This window comes from Cupressus sempervirens, chromosome 1, assembly GCF_028749045.1.
Source record: "Cupressus sempervirens isolate cs-2001-9-10 chromosome 1, ASM2874904v1, whole genome shotgun sequence".
Classification (NCBI taxonomy): Eukaryota; Viridiplantae; Streptophyta; class Pinopsida; order Cupressales; family Cupressaceae; genus Cupressus; species Cupressus sempervirens.
The window spans coordinates 366962968-366984500 of NC_143118.1; the positions used below are offsets into that span (position 1 = coordinate 366962968).

The following is a 21533-nucleotide window of genomic DNA, read 5'->3' on the forward strand; positions in this document are numbered from 1 at the left end:
CTAGTTAATTAAATGTTGTAGTTCATGCATTCTTTCTAGGTGATCATAGTCTTTATATGTTCTTATGTACATGTATACGTTATATTCTTATGTACATGGACCATTAAAATTATATAGTTAATTACACTTAGATTAAGGCATTAAGATGAATAACATATACAAAAACATGTTCATAACACATACATAAGTTACATAAAAGATTAAGACATTAAAAGATCAATAAGATACACATGTGTACATTAAAAGATCAATAACATACATGTACATATATCTGGAGAATATAATGTACCTATATCAAATGTATAAAAATAGATCATGTATCAAATGTCTGGAAATAACATATATAAAACATCAAAATCTCCATATAAACATGTATCTAGAAATAACATATAAAACATCAAAGTGTCCATATAAACATGTATCTGAAAATATCATATAAAACATCAAAGTGTCCATATAAAATGTATGTATCTGAAAATAACATATAAAATGTATGTATCTGGAAATAACATATAAAACATCAAAGTGTCCATATAAACATGTATCTGGACATAACATGTGTGTAATAAAATAAAAGGCCGCATATGATAATCAGCTACATCCCCCCTCCTGATCTTGGGCCTTGTCCCCAAAAGGGTCTATTAGCTACATCTGAACCCTACGTCAAATGATAACTTGGACCATTTAATTATGCGTACAGACAAATTATATCAAGATCTACATGTATATAAATCAAATATATATATATATATATATATATATATATATATATAGTAACATACCTGGGACTCATGATGTGTAGGATCTGTCGATGTCTGCAGATCAGCAAAACGTAACATACTATCACTCAAACCCTATAACACATACACAAACACACACATATACATAAATTTAAACATATAGACATATTATTTACCATAATAAAAATAAATTTAAACATATAGAGATATTTACCGTAGCATTAGGTAATGCTCTGCCGATCTGACTGATATCTGAATCATGCAATGAAAAAATAGTATCAGTGTCCAAGTCAATAGTGCGGCCCTGATCTGAAAGCATGGAGGTAAATAGACTAGGTTGTCTAGCACTGAAATCCTGAGTAGGGGGGTGTTGTAGGGTCCTGAGTAGCTGGGGCTGGTGTTGTAGCCTAGGCATGTGTAGCAACAGGCGCAGTAGAAGGTGTAGGAATGTCCTCCTACCTCTGTGAATCCTCTGGGATTGTTGTACCTGACAAAATATGACTAATCTGAGAACTCATGTCATGAAGCAGAATCCCTAAGAGTGTAGATAATGCTCAATATGCATCTAAAAGATCAAATGCTAAATATGATGCCAAATGATGCAACGCATCCACCTCTAAGACTGCAAAAATGTCTACTGGAGAAGGTATGTCTGCAACTCCATAATCATCATCAATAGGTGCGCTAGATGATGCAGTTGTGGGAGCGGTACCTCGAGACCATAGCATATATCTACCACATCAATCAAAATAAATCTCGTGTAACTGTGTGGCAATGGTGGTGATGCTTGAAAAAATTTGTGTCCCAATTGTGTCATCAGAAACACTCTCGCCTGCAGCAGCCATCTGTGGACCTCTCGACATAACCAAAAGGTTTGGACCCACCATTGCCCATTTGTTAACGGGTGCAGGAGTGTTCGCGGGTCTAAATCTATTAGAAAATCTTCCCTGACCCAACCCAACATGCCTTGGATAATCTGTATAGTCAACATCGTAGTGTAAATAAAATTTTGCAAATAATTGTTTGCAAAAATATAGAGGGAACTCATCCTTCTGTGGCCATCTATGATGAGTGGCCAACCAATGAGGATACATCAATGGTGTGACGAGTGGATCAATACACTTTGTCGCAAAGTACCCTCTTACTCTACAATGATTTGTATAAGATGGAAACATGGATTTCACCATGCCGGTGGAAACCTCAGTGTCAATCTGTCTGTACTTCACAGTGCCAATGACACTGTGAGATAAAGAAGAATAAAATGGCTCAATGCTCATATCATCAAAAGGGTTGTATGATTCAATGGTCTGAATCATACGAAATAACTCCTCTCGCATTGTTGTGACCTTCTCCCTATTAGGGAGGGTGGTAGAAGAGGAAAGAAAGGTATCCAAAACCTGCATAGCATGAGATAATCTCACAACGGTATCTCTAAATAATTATTGTCTATCCTCAGTGGAGGAGGTCGATCTACGTGTTGTACCAAACTCAGCACTCTGACCCCCACCACGGACACTAGCATCCCCTGAGGATGTAGGAGCACGATCCCCAAAACCAGATGCCATAATGTATATATGAATATAAATATAAGGATATGAATGTGAAGCTACAAGAGTGATATATATCTAGAGATCTGCACATGCATATATATACAAATATAAACATACAAGTGTATTTAAATTAAAATAATTAAAAGTTAAATTTAATTTGAAACACACGTACATATAAATACACAACATTAAATGTATGGTGCTATTCAATCATGTAACATGTATGTATTTTTAAACAAATTATCTTAGAGACCATATCTAATGTACATTGTAACGTGCTTATGCAAATGTGAAAAATAAATATTCATGCATGTACATGTGTATATGTGATTAAAAAAAAAATTCTTGATTAAATGATAACTAAGTGTACACATTTATATGCAATAAAAAAATATAATTCTTGACTAAATTCTAGATTTTGATGTAAATGCTTTGATGATTATGGGGAGTGTAGATGAGAGTTAGGACATAGGGATAGAAAAATTTGTTACCAGATAAGTAAATGAGTTTAGTTAGCAAATGTTAGTTTACAATTTAGAACTCATGACTTAATCTAGTAGTTTGAATTAGAGTTAAGAATGTTAATAAAGTAAATGGGATATAGTTTTATTAAGGTTGATAGTAAGGTTAGTCTATTATGTGCTAGTAAACATATGAATACCTATTAGAACCTACAACAGACATAATGACCTAGTAGGAGTCCCTAGGTCCCCTTAACATATATATGGATAAAAATACCTAGAAATGTATCATAAGAGGTCATTATGTGTCATTTGGTAATGTAAGAATCATCATTACCTAATTATACCTATTATATCCTAATAATACATATTAAGACTTATTAGAACCTATAAAAAATAGTATGACCTATTACAACTCCTATGTCCCCTTAAGACACTCATGTATGGATAACGTACCGAAAAATGTGTCATAAGTGATCTTAATGTGTTGTTTGGTAATGTAAGACTCATTATTACCTAACAATACCTATTATGTGCTAGTAAACATATGAATACCTATTAAAACCTATAATAGACATAATGACCTAGTAGGAGTCCCTAGGTCCTCTTAACATGTATATGGATAAAAATACCTAGAAATCTATCATAAGAGGTCGTTATGTGTCATTTGGTAATGTAAGAATCATCATTACCTAATAAGATCTATTATATCCTAATAATACATATTAAGACTTATTAGAACCTATAAAAAATAGTATGACCTATTACAACTCCTATGTCCCCTTAAAACACACATGTATGGATAACATACCAAAAAACGTATCATAAGTGACCTTAATGTGTTGTTTGGTAATGTAAGACTCATTATTACCTAACAATACCTATTATGTGCTAGTAAACATATGAATACCTATTAGAAACTATAATAGACATAATGACCTAGTAGGAGTCCCTAGGTCCCCTTAACATATATATGGATAAAAATACCTAGAAATGTATCATAAGAGGTCGTTATGTGTCATTTGGTAATGTAAGAATCATCATTACCTAATTAGACCTATTATATCCTAATAATACATATTAAGACTTATTAGAACCTATAAAAAATAGTATGACCTATTACAACTCCTATGTTCCCTTAAGACACTCATGTATGGATAAGTACCAAAAAATGTATCATAAGTGATCTTAATGTATTTTTTGGTAATGTAAGACTCATTATTACCTAACAATACCTATTATGTGCTAGTAAACATATGAGTACCTATTAGAACCTATAATGGACATAATGACCTAGTAGGAGTCCCTAGGTCTTCTTAACATATATATGGATAAAAATACCTAGAAATGTATCATAAGAGGTCGTTATGTGTCATTTGGTAATGTAAGAATCATCATTACCTAATAAGATCTATTATATCCTAATAATTCATATTAAGACTTATTAGAACCTATAAAAAATAGTATGACCTATTACAACTCCTATGCCCCCTTAAGACACACATGTATGAATAACATACCAAAAAACGTATCATAAGTGATCTTAATGTGTTGTTTGGTAGTGTAAGACTCATTATTACCTAACAATACCTATTATGTGCTAGTAAACATTTGACTACCTATTAGAAACTATAACAGACATAATGACCTAGTAGGAGTTCCTAGGTCCCCTTAACATATATATGGATAAAAATACCTAGAAATGTATCATAAGAGGTCGTTATGTGTCATTTGGTAATGTAAGAATCATCATTACCTAATAAGACCTATTATATCCTAATAATACATATTAAGACTTATTAGAACCTATAAAAAAAATATGACCTATTACGACTCCTATGTCCCCTTAAGACACACATGTATGGATAATGTACCTAAAAACGTATCATAAGTGATCTTAATGTGCTGTTTGGTAATGTAAGACTCATTATTACCTAACAATACCTATTATGTGTTGTTTGGTAATGTAAGACTCATTATTACCTAACAATAACTAGTTGTTAAAATGAACATCATGAATATCTAAGTGTGGTTCATTCGGTTAGTAAAGTGTCTATGTTATGGTTAGAATGTGGTATAGGTTATGATTGTAGTTAATATAGGGTTATGTTAGAAAGTGTATTTAATGTCAAAATTAATTTCACCATAAGAGATTATTGTTTCACCTAGATCTATCAGGTTATGTTGGAAATTGAACAATGTGCCCTAAAGTTTTGCCACATTTTTTACTAATGTTTTTCTACATTTTTACCTCATGTTTTTCTACATTTTTTAACTAATTTTTTTGACATTTTTACCTCATGTTTAACTACATTTTGGCTAACAAATTAATTTAAATACCATTCTAAAGCAATCTAAAATAATTTAAAACAATTTAATTAATTAAAATAATTTAAATATATTAAAAATAAACAATTCTAAATATTTCACTCACAAAATAGGTAAAAAATAACTACTTAAGTACAATTAACATTTACTAATAAAAAAACACATTAAAAATTAAAATTAAAATGGGGGGAAAAAAACCACTAACCCGTTACGGCTGAAACGCCTGAACTACTCTCTAGGAACCTAGGAATCGCAACAGTGAAAATGATAGCTGGAAGAGGTTTTTGGCAAATTTATTATGTCACAAGGTTTTGGCTAGAACCATTCTAGCTGAAACTATGCATGCCATGTCTGCGCAGAAAACTGCGATGTATGTTGGGCCAAAACAGTTTCGACTGAAACTGTTACTGCCGAAATAACTTATGGTATCACAAAGGGTGACACAAGTTTGTGCTTCCACCCTAAAGCCCTTGTTCAAATTCTCCTCACTCCCCTTGGTTTCATCTTGGGTTTCAGAATCATAACCCTTCTTCGGAATGCTACCTTTCATATCATAATTAGCAACCTTCAAACAGCCTCTAGGCTTCATGATTTTCTTAGACTTTAAGACATTCATGATGAGAACCATAAGACCCTCATGGCAGACATGTTTTCCATGAGGGTCTTTCTGAATAGCCTAGATAGATATGCTGAGAGACTGTCTTAAATAGTAAGGAAAATTAATTTTAACATTATGCCTAAAGTGGTTGGCCAACATGAAATGGTACCCATAACATTTCATGAATCTCCCATCAAGAGTCAGGTATTCCATTATCACAAACAACACAAAATGCCATGGGTGAGAAATAAAGGCCGAATTGATATAGGAATTACCTATTTTGACTAGACGGCTTTTCTCATGCTCAGACTCCACAAATTTGTCAATTACTCTGTCTGAAAGTTTTCACTCCCTATAGAAATTAATACCGTCCAGCTCCAAGCCTATGGCCTTAGCAATCACATCCTCAGTAACCTCCATTCGCTGATTGTCCACCATAACTGAGCCCTCCTTCCCAAGTTTTTATAAACTGTTGTGTAATGACCCGGTTATTACCATTTAGCCTCTCCATATACCCAGTAAAATTACCACACCTCAGAATATCCCACACCTCCTCCTCCTTCATCCACTCCAAACAACTAACTAGTTCCACCCTTTTCCTCTTACCTCCCATTTTCCTATCACCATAATCACAGTTCTTCTTCCTCTGAAACCCCCAAATGAAGCTGAAAATAAGAGTCTCACTAAAATCGAAGAAAAAAATAGCAAAACTGACCCAGAATCTGTGCAAGTAAATGCTCATATCACTGAAAAGTATGACCCAATGCCCGCGGAAACTTATCCCCACATAATTACAAGGTACTAACACTATCATTTTAAAAAAAATTGCATAGACCTCCATTTATCATGATGAAAGAATTGGCAGCCATCTAGAGGTAAAGGATCATAATGTCCCTAAATGATAATATGATCACTAAAGCAAGCCACATTCACTGCCCAGTCGGCAGTAAAATTAGCTTCTCTAAAATTATGAGTTATAACACAAGTGTCAAAGGATTTTATAATGTTAATAGCCTCATAGATAATATTACTAATTGTCCATGAAGGTATAGAGATTTTATTAAGGCAATTAATAATATTGAGTGAGTCCCCTTCCACCAATATTTTTTTCATATTCATTTTATTAGCATAAAAAAGACCATGAAGAGCAGCAGAGGCTTCAACTACATGATTTGTTTGATTTCCTATTGGGATAGCCATACTTCCCATATTATCACCATTTTAATTCCTTATCACAATACCGCACCTTGCTTTGCCCAGCTTTCCTTTTGAGGCCCCATCAAATTTTATCTTAAACCAATTCTTAGGAGGACAATCCCATCTTGCATATTCCCTGGGACTAGGTCTTTGAACACCCATACTCAAACTTTTCAAATTCCAATTATGAAGAACTCAGTCTTCCCACTCATTACATGGTTGTTGTTTAGAACTAGTAGTTTTAATATTCTCAATCACAAGGATCTTTATCTTATGGAAGACCTAATTAGGACTAGACTCCACATCTCTGAAGATCCTATCATTGCACTCCTTCCAAATACCCCATCCCACATACAAAAGAATGAAATCCCATAATTTAGCAATCAGAGTATTCTTGGAGGGGGCCTTCCAACTAGTAAAGAACAACTAAATAGTGGAGGGGAACACCCATTCAACCTTCAATAAGCTAAAAAATTTATCCCAAATCTTCTTAGTAAAAGGACAATGCAAAGTGATGTGGTCAACCGATTCCCCATCATTCTTACAAAGAACACATCTATTAATAATGATAAACCCTCTCTTTTTAAGATTATCCAGAGTCAAGACTTTATTCTGCAAAAGGATCCAAAAGAAAATATTGACTTTGGGTATCATACCTTTCACCCAGGCCTTAGCCCAACATAGTTCATCATAATCATCAAAGGAATCATCATAGGAAGAGGCTATTGAAAACACACAACTGGGATCATTTTTCCAAATCAGTTCATCCTCATTTTGGTTTTAAAAGAATGCATTCAGGCACTTACTAAGTTCAACCAAATTGGGGTCCACTCTATCGAGATCCAGCCATTTACTCTCTTTCCAATAATCTACCACAAGAGTTCCAATCTAAGTCTTACAACGCTCCATATACCTGTTCCATCTTGGATCATCACACAGTGGGTAATCCAAGATCTAAATGTCTTCCCAAAAAAGAACTCTCCTACCATTACCTACCTTCCATTTTACCCCTTTTCTAATAATATTTTTGAGTTTTTGAGCATTCTTCCAAATCAAAGACCCCCCTTGATCCACATTACTATTAAGGAATTGGCTAAAGTCAAAGTTATCCTTGTTATATTTATCAGTCCAAATATTATTCCATTCCCCTAACTCTTTATGCCATCTCCATAAAATTTTTGCCAATAAGAAATCATTCATTGATGTAACCCTTCGCAAGGCAAGCCCACCCTTCTTTCGAGGCATACAAACGTTTTCCCAAGCAATCAGAGGGAGCCTTTTTTTATTCTCCACACCCATCCACAAGAAAGTTTTCTGAATCTTTTCTATAACAAGAGCATATTTTCTTGGAATTTTGAAAATACTCAAAGCATAAAGCAGGACACTTTGCAAAATAGACTTCAAAACAACAACCTTACCCGCCTGACTAAGAAGAGATCCTTTCCAACCAGCAAGTTTTAAGTGGATTTTATCAATCAGTGAGTTCCAAAAGCTATTAGGAGGGGATAACCCCAAAGGTAATCCCAAATAAGAACTGAGCAAAGAACCAATCTCACAGCCAATAATCTTTTTAATCTTAGTTTGTTTTGCTTCACTGACATTGATAAAATAAATCAGACTTTTATTCCAATTAATAATTTGACATGTAGCATTCACATAGTCCACCAAAGCCTTCTTAATATTCCTAGCATTCTTCACTGAAGCCTCTCCCATAATAATAGAGTCATCAACAAATTGTTGGTGAGAACACACTAGAGCAGATGAGGAAGGATTAAGGCCCACAAAGTCCCCTTTAAGCACCATATTATCCACAAATCTCCCCAAACTTTCTGCCAAGATGATAAAAAGAATAGGAGAAATTGGGTCTCCTTGTCTAAGGCCCCTGGATGCCTTAAAGAAAGAAGTGGGAGAACCATTCACAAGCATTGAGAAGGATGCCAATGACACCAGCATAAAGATGAGATCTTGAAATCTCTTATTAAAACCAAACGCTTCAAGAACATGGAGAAGAAAGTGCTAGTCAACTCTATCATAAGCTTTAGAGAGATCAAGCTTGAGAAAAAAGCCTTCCTTTTTAGACACCGAAAGAGAATGAATATTTTCATGCACTGTAATAATGGAATCCACAATCTATCTGCCAGGAACAAACCCATTTTGTTGTCTAGAAATAATGAAAGGTAGAAGAGACAAAATCCTGAGGGTAAGAACCTTAGAAATAATCTTATAAAAGAAATTACATAAACTGATAGGCCTGAACAAATCCATACTATCTGCACCCAGCTTCTTTGGAATAAGAGCAAGAAAGGTTCCAATCAACTCTTTAAGGATGTTCTTGGACCCAAAAAATTCCTTCACACCATTACAAATATCAGCACCAATGATATGCCAATACTTATGAAAGAACAGGAACGGGAATCCATCAGGACCAGGGGCTTTGTCTCCTTCAAAAGAAAAAATAGCCTTATAAATCTCATCTAAAGATGGAATAGAGGAAAGAAACAAATTCTGATCCTCAAAAACACAGGAAGGGATGCACTCAAGGAACATATCCTACTTCTCCAAGTCCAGATTGGTACCTTGCAACAGATTTTTTTAAAAATCCACTACCTCCCTCTTAATAGTCTCTTTGTTATCAATTAGTCCCTCATCCGTATAGAGTCTGGAAATTCTATTGGCCATCCTATGATTGAGATTAGTCACATGAAATTACTTTGTATTATGGTCTCCATCTTTCAAAAAGACCTTTCTAGAGTGCTATCTCCAAAACATTTCCTCCTTAGAAATGATGTCATGAAGTTCAACCAATTTGCCACTTTCCTCTTCCCTAGAAACAACCTCATAACCCTTAGTCTGAATCCTATCTTGTATGTCTTTAAGTTCCTTCAAAATCTTTTTTTTTTGTTCTCAAAAATGTTGCCAAAGGTATGTTTATTCCATTTGTTTATATTCTTCTTGACATTCTTTAGTTTTGCTGCAACTATGAACATAGTTGTACCTTCCACTTTAATACCCCACCACTCCTTTATGAGAGTCTCCAGGTCCGGATGGATAGTCCACATTTTCTCAAACCTAAAGGGGAAATTTTTTATGAAAATTAAGCTATTCAGCGACCAAAAAAATTGGGTAATGATTCGATCCCACCCAGACTTTGACACTACGAGTACATTTGTAATTTAGGAGCCAATCATTACTTATGAGAGCACGATCCAACCTAACTTGAATAAGATCCTTTCCAAATCTTCTATTAGTCCAAGTGTACTTAATCCCATGTAAGTCAATATCATGAAGAAGATGATGATCAATAAAATCCATTAGATCTAATCTGTTGTCCAAATTAGTCTAGATGCCCCCCCATTTTTCACTTTCTTTAACAGAGTATTGAAGTCCCCCATCACAATCCAGTTCTCATCAGCAAAAAGTTTTCTCTAATTAGAGATTTTTTCTCACAATGCCTTTATTCCCCATTTGGAGTTGGGGGCATAGACCTTAGTAAGGACCCAACTAAAGTCATCTTTAGAGTTTATGAATCTAACATTCATCATGTTTCTATTTTGTGAGATAATCTCCCCTTGAATCCATCTATTTGTCCAAAAAACAACCATACCACCTAAGGCTCTCTCAAAATCATTTCCAATAATCCTTCCACCCTTGAAAATTGGAAGACATTCTACCTTATCCTTTAGCATCTTAGTTTCTTGAATAACAAAAATATTTGGCCTATTATCCTTAATCATGTTTTACAAAATATCATGTTTATGAGGTTTATTTAACCCTCGAATATTCCACGAGATTATCTTCATAATTTATGGAAATTTTTTGCTTTAAGGATGGTTCTTTGACTACCATCAGCAATGCTCATGTTGGTCTCAGCTATTCTTTTCTACAAGTTGGAAGGTCTTCCCACCAGAGAGGGGGAGGACCCAACATCCCCATTCTTGAGGGTAGCCCCAAGAGGTGTAGAAGAAAGGCTACCAGATCTACTCTTTACAATCTCCCCTTTTGCATTGGGTCCTTTCTTAATGTTCTTGGTAGATGCAGACTCATCTTTTTTTCCTCCTTTCTTTCTGCCTTTAACCTATTTACCAACAGGAATCCAATCGGCAATAGAGCCCTCCTCTTCCCACACTGCTTCCTCATCATGAGAAATAGCAAGAAGGTCCTCAACTTCACCTCTAACAAAGTTCCCTTCCAGCAAAGTCTCCTTGGCTAAAGGCCCCTTAGGCAACACAGACTCTATATGGGTCCCATATTCAACATTACCCTTGCCAACCTTGGGAATGATATCCTTATTAGCTAGGGTCTTCTTCAAACTATCCCTATTAGAGATCTCTGGCATATTCTGAGTATAATTCTTCTCCAAAGGTGAATCCAATCTAGATTGAGTAGCCCCCACATCACAATCTATACGTTCTTGCTGCATCAGAAGAGGAGCCCTCACATTCTCAATCACACCACCACCTGCATCATTATTTAAGCCAATAGTATGTTCCTTCGAAGAGGCATTCTCACCTAAAACCACCTCATCATTCTTTGTGGTCTCTGAAACCTTATGTTGATCATGTTCCTGTGAAGAGGTAGTCTAACCTGAAACCACCCCATCACCCTTCAAACTCTCAACAGCCCTATTTTGATCCTTTCACACCCACACTTTCTTAGCCTTTTTGGACTTGACTTTTAAGGAGGGACATTTCTTGGCCCAGTGCCCAGCTTTTTTGCAATGAAAGAAAACAAAGGGGATAAATTTGAATTTAGTACGTTGATCCCATATCCCTGGTTTGGATTTTAAAGAGATAGATTCAGGTAAATCCACCCCTTGTGAAACCCCAACACAAAATCTGGCATAGTTCATCCTTTTCTGAGAAACAATCACTGGATCTAAAGAAAGGAGCTCCCCAAAGGTATTGGCAATGCCCTAAAAAACATCTTCCACCTAGAACTCAAGGGGAAGACCTAGTAAATGAACCCAAACTGGGGCTTGAATAACATAATCATCCAGAGAGTAAAGGTTGGGAGTCCATTTTTGTAGAATCAAAGTATGCCTCCCCATCACCCAAGGGCTACTATAGAGGATATTCTACTTATCCTTTAGCCATCGCTAAAATATCAACTTAACCTTTCAAGCTCCATTTCTTACAAACAAAACCCCTAACATCATCAATGTCGGGTCTAGCCCCAATAAATCTCTGAACCAGAGTCGAATCCATACTCGAAATGTTTTTGTCAATAATCTGGTCAGGGATTTTGATGGAGAACTTACTTTTATCCCTCGTTGAAATATCCCTAACTGGTGAAAAGATAGATTTGCTAGTGGGACGTACACCAAACAAGCTCAACCACTTTTTAACCAGCTTGGGCCCTCCACCCGAGTCCTCCAAAGTCTCACCCCCCTTCTGCTCGCCATCATCCAAAATTTTTGAAAATGTTATCAAGTTAATGATGCCAATCCTTTAATTCTTATATGATCCGGTGGATAATTTCAATGAAAATTGAAGTTTCTTCAAATCTTCAGATTTTTGCACCATCAAAAAGATCTCAGCATCCTAATTCCAATGCAACTTGAACAGAGCAAAAAGGAGTCTGTTTGTGCAAGTTCTGCTCGGTCAAAGTTTTGGTCAACAAGTAGACCAGAGGGCTAGATAAGGGGCAAAATCAAACCATCTTGAAAGTGGTCAACAATGGATTTCAAAATGAAGAGCCTAATGAGAACTTTCCAATGGAGTTTGTTTCGTCAAAAATGGACTTCATATGTGAAAGTTATGGCCGTTTGAATTTTGGAGGCAAAATGTAATAGTGATGACATCATCATGATATTAGCAGCTCAAGTGATGACACATGTCAAAAATATGAGCAAATAAAATAGTGCCACATGGCACCTCAAGCTCGAATTTGGTGGTTTAAAATTTTTTTGAGGAGGTTTGAACCCTCAACCTCTCATTCCCTACTTTCCCTCCTTGCCACTAGACCACGTGGAGCATTTAGCAACTTTGTAACAGATTTTCTATTTAAACTATGAATGCCACCAAAGCCATTTGAAAAGATGCATAGGTGGGAGTTGAACCCTCGACCTGGCTGCCCCTAAAATAGCTACATGTCAATACACCAGTGATGTGGCTTGTTAAATGCATGGCAGATGTGTTATTTAACTTGTATCAAACAGCAGAGCCCCCTTAAAATAGATTTATTTGTTATTTTTAACAACATTAACCCCTAAAATTATATAAATGCCAAAATGTAAAAATGGCAAAGGAGATTTTCGAGGGAGGGTGTTTTGTTTTATTCCCTATTATTAAATTAATTGGTTTTGAGCCAATTTAAGTAAATTATTTTGTATAAAAAGGGGGGTAGGATGTCATTTGGAGGCAATGGGAAATCAAGGGAGACTTGGAGAGAAATTTCTCTTGGTGAAGTTTTCCAAAGGAATAGGGAGATTTTTTTTAGGAGATTTTTTGGAGCCATTTTCATACTTCAGAGTATTGTTATGCTATCGAAGTGCTAGAAGAAATGGTCTTCTTTGGTGCATATTTGTAATTGATTTCTGGAGATTAATCGGATCGATCGTACTCTATTGGAGCCGACCCGGAGACGTAGTCACATTTGTGGAAAACTCCGAAATCAAACTTTGTTTGCACTTTCTATCTTCTTCTCTCTTTCAATTCTGTTTATTTCACCTCAAGATATTGAGTTTGTGATGCTAAATTTCATTTATGTTAAATGTATTAAAACTTCTGCTGAGTTGCATTTTTAGTTAAGCATTCAATACTGCAATTAGTCTAGACCCGTCCATCAGATCATTATATCTACATGTGTTTACCTAAATACTAAAATGAATTTACCCTAATGTTTATTCTTTAATAGTTCTTTCAATTTTTTTTTTAAAAAGAGTGCTTATGTTATGTCATTTTGGAGAACATACTTGGGAATCATGAGAGTTCATTATTGAAGTATAAATGAATTTTTTTATTTGGGGTGTATTTGTTCTCTCTCTATAGTTTATTAGGCGGAATTTAAAACATTATGAGAAAGAGGTTGGAGGAGGATAAAGAAGGGAGCAGGAAGAAGGAAGGGCACTTTTTTTTTTACATGCAACAAGAGAAGGTTTTGAGGGTTGTGATTGTGGATGTCTGCAACAAGCTGGAAAAGTTTATTGGAAGGTTGTGATCTAATTGTGGCAGTGCTTGGGCCTTATCTTATCAGTAGCTACCAAATAACAGAAGAGTTATTGCTTGGTGCAAACTAGTAGAAACCATTGTCATGGCTTGTAGTTCATTGACATCAGTGGTGACTAGGAGAAGAGAGATCAAAAACAGCAACAATAGGAGACTATTACATCATAAAAGTTTTCCAGGTTCCTCTGTTATTTTCAATAGTTTCTTTTCTTCTATTTGGTATCATTACTTCACCACTAGATAATCTTTTTTTTTTTGTTTCTTTCCCTCAATGGTATTATCAGTTTAGTTATCCTCCTGAACTTTGGTGTCTTATGAATGCATTTGGGTCTTTGTATTATTTACATGACTGGAAAGCCTCAACCCCAAATGTTCTCTTTCCTTCACCTTGTCGTAATCTCCTTGTATGATATTGCCAATGCTTTGATGACTGAATCATAGGCATAGGGTTTTGTGAGATTTTCTTGACTGTAGTTGCTTACATGCTGATATCAGTGCATTGAGCATAGAGTTTGCTAAGATGTATGTCATACAACGTCTCATGATAATTTCTTTGATGGATATGTATAGTTTTCAGTGTGCATCCACCTTGTTTATTAATGCTAGAAGAAGATTATTAAGTGCCTAATAGAATTAGGAAGATCTTTGAATTATGCGAAACATAGAAAAAGTTGATGTTCATCAAGCTCACATCATTTTTATAAAAAAAAACTCTACCCTTGTTTTAATACTCATCTTGCTGATGATTTTTGTCATTCTATAAATTGTGGAATTCTGTCGTTTAATTATTTTAATTTCTTTTATAGCCTCATAGTAGTTATAGTGGAGTTTAGGAGGCCTTATCAAAATTTTCCTTCTGTAACATGTTCCATTTGGTTGTTGTCCTGCTACGAATGCCTACCAAACATAAAGATAGACATAACTTTTATCAATCAAATAACTTCCAGATAATCGTTAAAGTTGCAATTCCTATAGTGTTGAATACTTTCGGATAATGATTATAACTTCATTCTTTCCTAGTCTCATTATCTAATTGTATGCCACGTGAACTACATCTTTTTCTTTCATAGTTTCTATGTTTTTCTCTGGCAACATGGTAATTGGATGCTAGTTCGTACTATAAAGAACCTAAATTGTTGTTCTAAAATTTAAAATAAATCATAGATATATTAACTCTGTTCTTTTTATTTTTTGCGAGCATGTAGTAACTTGATGAAAGAGATTAGGTGGTAAACATAACCTCCACTTTGTATGACGCTTTAGGAACCTAATTTAGAACTTCTCTCTAATGCAAACAAGCACACATTTTTAGATTTAGTGCTGACATATTCCATGGACCATACTTATTGTAGCTTGTTACATTTATTTAGTTTTTTTTTATAAACTTTGTAAAGAATACCTACATAAACTGAGAAACCCCAAGTTAATACAATAGCGGAGGATAGATTTTAAAGATAGATGTTGTGTGATGTGTTGGAAGTGTTATCACAATATTTCTGGGTTGTAGGTTGGTTGTTCATGTAGAAATGCAACATTAAATCTTAATCATTTTAGCACCTAGTATGTACTCCAAGCAAAATCTATTGACCAGCAATGAGTTTAAGATTATGTTGTCACAAAACTTCATGGTTTGGGTTTTGAAACTGGTTCTCTTTAAGGGTGTGTGGGTTTTATTTTTTCCTGATGAGATGAGTGCATATGGCATTGGGATGGTGGGGATGGATGCATTTTGTTTTTCTTCTCTCAACCTGTCGAGTGTTGCGTGGTAGGATTCATTACGGTTTGACTATCCATGCATCGTGTTGGCGAATTTAGTGCTTGGCCAAGCCATCTTTTATTATTTTAGTTGAAATATTGTTATCTCTAACATTGTGTATGGGTAGATATGCATATTTAATTCGAAGCATAGAGTAGATATGCTGATTTGTACATATGGGTAGATATGTTCTTTACTTTCGGCATATGTGTTGATGTGTAGAATGTTATTTCTTTTCCCTACCATATTTTTGTGATTAGGCTACTTAGCACATGGATTTTTGTAGTAAGTTTCATAGTTGCACCAGATCCATCTGATTTGTCTTGTTACAGGAAGCTAACCTTCTTGTGCCAGGGTTGGGGTGTTCTTCATGTCAGGAAGAACCCCAAGGGAGTAATTACTCCATGGTTGGTGTGCTAAAAGTGCCTAGGCCACACCCCTATTCAAACAACAGATGGACGTAGTTTGTTGGCTAAGGAATGGAACACTCATTAGTAGGACAATGAACACTTGGAAGCTACAAATGCTTATGGTTGATCACTCTTTCTTTCTTTTTGATGTATATGAAATATGAGAATGTACCTGTGTATCATATTCATTTATGTTGAAATTTCAATGAATGGATGTAATGAAGACTTATAAGGTTTATCTTTTGAGCATTATATTTATCCGATCAACATTGTAATTGGAGATTTTAGCGAACTATGTGATCTTTTTCAGTTATCCAAATGAAATGTCTTGACTTTTCAACTCCATTGTTGATGTGTATCTTGATTTTTCTGTATTTCTCATTTTGTGGATGATTTGTCTTAATGTTGTAAGAGTTGGTCTTTACATATGGTATCAGAGCAAGGGTTTAAAACCTAGGCCTTGGGACTACTATGCTAATTTGTACAAATGTGTGTAGGTGTTTGAATTCTCACCATGGACACAAGAGCTAACCGTAGAGGTGAATCTAATAATGGTCCACAAAGTGATGAACCCAATTAGAGATTGGATGAGATTGTGGCACTCCTCACTTGACAAGGGGCTATATTGCAACAACAAGGACAAAGGATGGATACCTTGGAACAGAATGTTCAAGGTAGACTTGTTGATGAGGAGGCAAGGAAGCGTGAAGAGGATCAGCGCCTAGAAGCCCTGCACCAACATGAATAGGAATGTAGGAAGAAACTTGAGGATTACCAGTTGGTTGAGGCACTCAAGAGGCCAAAGGAAGAGCAGAAAGAAGAAGATGATTGTCAAATGGATAAGAATAACATAGATAGGGTGCAGATTGCGACTGATTTGAGCAAGGACCTCAACAAGGTCATACCACCCACTTTTTATGGTAGAGCTTCTGGGGAAGACACTAAAGCACGGATTACAAGCATGGAAAAATATTTTCTTGTGCAAAACTATACAATGAAGTCTCGAGCAGTTTGGGCTACATTTCAACTTATGGGTGAGGCAGGCACATGGTGGGAGAATGTTATGATTGAAAAGAAACTACAACATGGAGAGGTAACTTGGGAAGAATTTCTTCAACATTTTCATAAGCAATGGTTACCACAGCTCTACTATAATAAGAAACCAACATAATTTTATAAATTGGTTCAAGGGAACATGAACGTCACACAATATCATGAGTGCTTTTATCATTCGATGAAGTATGTTCTGTAGTACCAACATGATGAAATATTCAGAACCCAAAAATTTGTGATGGGTTTGAAACCTAAGATTTATAGTGAGGTCGAGATGCAAGAACTTGAAATGATGGACTTTTCATTGTGTAAGGTTCTTAAGTAGGAGCAAAGACTGAAATATGCGACCTCATCTAAATCCATCAACCAGAATTTTAAGAGGAAGTTCTAGGATAACAGAGAATATCAAGATAACAAGGGGTACCAAGATGACAGGTATAAGGGAAATGGGAAGAAACAACATATCCGAAATATGGAAAAAGGATAGGAGGATTTTAATAGGAACAAAGGGAACTAGAATGGTAGCAGGAACCAGAATAACAAAAACAATAAGAATGAAAATGAGAAAAGCATAAGGAACTGGAATAACGAGAAGGAACAAAATAGAAATGATGATAGGAAGGGTCCTAGAACTGGATGCTTTGTCTGTGGTGGTAATCACTTTTCTTCTAAATGCCCAGAGTAATCTGACAGGAAGGAAATTCCATCACAGCATCACATTAATACTACAGTTGATCATTAGCAAGCAGACTATCAAGCTACACCTATTCAACTGATGGGTACACTTTTTGGTATCAGTGTTTCTATTCTAGTAGATACTGGTGCTACCAGATGCTTCGTAGATCCTAAAGTAGTAGCTACATTACCTATTAGATCTGGTTTTATGGCTGAACCATGGACTGTAGAGTATGGTAATAGGGCTGAGCGGTGGGTAGAGCAATGTCTTTTCTACAGTGAGTTGGAACTTCCCAACTTCCGAATAGAGGTCAATCTTTTTGTAGCTCCTTTAGGTTCTTACGATGTCATCCTAGGCATTAACTAGTTAAGTGAACATAAGGCTTTAGTTAATTGTAAGGATAAGGTAATTGAATTTCGTGATGACATAGGGCACTCAGTGACACTGAATAGTGTCAAAAGACCACTTGAGCTAAGACACATCTCTGCTATGGAATTGAAGAAAGCAAGGAGTAAGGGGTGTTAGTTGTATGTGGCACTTGTTAAGGATTTGGAAGAAGAAACCCCACCTCGTTGAGAGGTTTATGCAATCTCAAAGGAACTCAGTGATGTGTTTCCAAATGATTTGCCAGAATTACCTCCACAAAGGGAGTTTGATTTTTCTATTGATTTTGTACCAAGGGCTGAACCTCAATCAAAGGTTCCTTATCGCATGAATTCCACTGAGATGTATGAGTTAAACACTCAATTACAAGAACCCTTAGACAAGGGTTTTATCAAACCCAATGTATCACCTTAGGGAGCGCCTATACTATTTGTCAAGAAGAAAGATGTTACCTTAAGCCTATGCATTGATTATCATACGTTGAATAAGGTTACCATAAAGCATCAATATCCTTTACCCCATATTGATGAATTGTTTGATCAAATGAAAGGGGCAACCGTATTCTCAAAGATAGATCTAAGATCCAAATATCACCAACTTCAAATCAAGGAAGCAAACATATCCAAAACAACATTCAGAACAAGGTACGAGCATTATGAATTTGTAGTCTTACCTTTTGGACTAATGAATGCCCCTTTTACTTTTATGAACCTGATGAACAACGTGTTCTGGGATTGTCTTGATAAGTTTGTGGAAATTTCCATTGATGACATATTGATATATTCTAAGACTGTGGAGGAACATGAAGAGCACTTGCATATAGTTTTGCAACGCGTTAGAGAGAAGAAACTTTTTAGAAAACTCTCAAAGTACTTGTTTTATGGAAAGGAGATCCATTATTTGGGACACATCTTATTAGCAGGTGGTATTGCAGTAGACCCAACAAAGATCAAAGCCATTCTTGAGTGGTCGATTCCTCAGAATGTCAGCGAGGTATGGAGTTTTATGGGGTTGGCAGATTATTACTGGAAGTTTGTTGAAGGGTTCTCAAAAATTGTAGCACCTATCACTTCCTTGCAGTGAGAGGGAAAACAATATGAGTGGACTAAAGCATGTGAGAGAGCATTTCAGTTGCTAAAGCAAAAGCTTACATCCACTCCTATTTTAGTGATTCCAAATCCAAACAGACACTTTGTGGTTACGACAGATGCTTTGAGGGATGGACTAGGAGGTGTACTTATGCAAGATGGTAAGGTAGTTGCCTATGAGTCCAAGAAGCTTAAACATCATGAGGTAAACTATGCACCTCTATCTTGAATTGGCTACAATAGTTCATGCCTTGCAGATGTGGCGACATTACTTTTTAGGAAAACCCTTTGAGTTGAAAACTAATCTCATGGGGTTGAGGTACATTTTTACTCAATCAAATCTTAATGCCAGAAAAAGGTGATGGCTCAAGTTTCTTAGTGAGTACAATTTTGGCATTGAGTACATAAAAGGGAAGTAGAATAGAGTGGCAGATGCATTGAGTCATAGATGACATATCACCTCTATTACTACTTCTAAAACTCACTTGAGGGAGTACATTCTTTGGTATCTTCGTAGAGATACTCATTATGATTGGGTGAAATCAATTTTGGATGTGGGTTCTTCGGATTCACGGTTTGAGGATTATTCTTTTGGTGATGATGGTTTACTTGGATATCAGAATAGGATATATGTTCCCGACTGTGAAAGGTTGCAGAAGGTGGTTCTTGAGGAGATGCATTGCACTCCATTTTCAAGGCACCCAAGGGTAAACAAGATGATGACTAATTTGAGACCACTATATTTTTGGCCAGGACTCAAGTGGGATGTGACAAAGTATGTGGCCCAGTGTTTGGAATGTTAGTGTGTCAAGGTTGAACATGTCCATCTGGCAGGTTTTCTGTACCCACATGAGATTTCGTAGTATAAATGGCAGGTTATCAATATGGACTTTGTACAAGGTTTTCCCATGACACAACGCAAGCATGATGCTATCTTGGTCGTAGTTGATAAATTAACTAAGGTTGCCCACTTTATTCCTGGTAGTATGAAAGATGGTTCTTTGATTTTGACAAGGAAATTTGTGCAGGAGATGTTTTGGCTACATGGTATTCTAGAAACCATTATCTCAAACAAGGACACCGATATGACTTCTTGGTTTCGGACTACCTTGAACTCTGCTTTGGGTATGTTAAACTTTAGCACTACCTATTGCCTAGAGATAGATGGTCAAACCGAATAAGTCAACCAAGTGTTAGAGGATTTATTACAGATGTACTGCATGGATCAACAATACAAATGGACGGAGTATCTTCCATTAGTGGATTTTTCTTATAACAACTCCTATCATTCATCTTTGGGCATGGCACCTTTTAAAGCCCTTTATGGACGTAAGTATTGTACCCCTATCAGTTGGAATATCGTAGAGGACTAGATCATAGTAGGCCCAAAAATGCTAAAGGAAATGGAGGATCAGATGGTCTTGATCTGCAATCTGCTAAAGGAAGAAACTTATCGACAAAAGAGTTACACTAACAAGAAATGCACTTTTAGGCAATTTCAGATAGGGGATAAGGTATTTTTTAGAGTTAGACTGTAAAAGAGTTCCATCTCGTTCGACAAGAGTTCAAAGCTTGCACTAAGATTTGTTGGCCCTTTTGAGGTGTTGGAGGTTATCAACCCAGTTGCTTATCGGCTTGCTATGTCACCCACACATGCCCTCATTCACAATGTTTTCCATGTATCTCTTCTTAAGGCATATCACCCTGATATGTCTCATGTACTTGAATGGCATGTGTTGCAGGTACAAGATCTAGGAGTGGTGGCAGTTCAGCCCACCAAACTCATTGAGCAATGTACCATCTGGGTACAAGATCAAGATTTTCTCTAGTACAAGGTCTAGTGGGACCAATTTGGTGAGGATAATGCCACTTGGGAGGACACAGATGACTTACAACAATCTTTTCCTCATCTATTTTGAGTAGCATGTTTATTGTTTATCTAGATTTTAGTTTGAACATAGTTATGTAGTTATTTTGATTGACATTGGGACGATGCCTTTTCCTAGAGGGCAGGGATGTCATGACTTGTCATACGACTTCTTTTTTTGTGCCTACATGGCGATTAGGTGGCAACCTTGTTATTCTAACTAGGTTTTTTTTTTTTTTTTTTTTTAAAGAGGGGTAAA

The 21533-nt window shown here is 35.9% G+C and overlaps 1 protein-coding gene across 2 annotated transcripts in view; it reads right to left on the reverse strand.

Moving 5' to 3' along the window:
• Positions 1-409: 409 nt before the first annotated feature.
• LOC149577766 (uncharacterized) overlaps positions 410-21533 on the reverse strand; it is a 35903-nt gene continuing 14779 nt past the window's right edge. Inside the window, exons 3-5 of one of the 2 annotated variants that reach the window (XM_089791791.1) lie at positions 955-1227; positions 783-854; positions 410-658 (exon numbers count right to left, since the gene is read on the reverse strand). In XM_089791791.1, the coding sequence (XP_089647917.1) occupies positions 596-658; positions 783-854; positions 955-1155 (336 nt within the window). In that variant the 5' untranslated portion in view covers positions 1156-1227 and the 3' untranslated portion in view covers positions 410-595. Of the gene's footprint in view, positions 659-782; positions 855-954; positions 1371-21533 lie in introns of those variants that run through there. The other variant, XM_089791868.1, reaches the window with a different exon arrangement.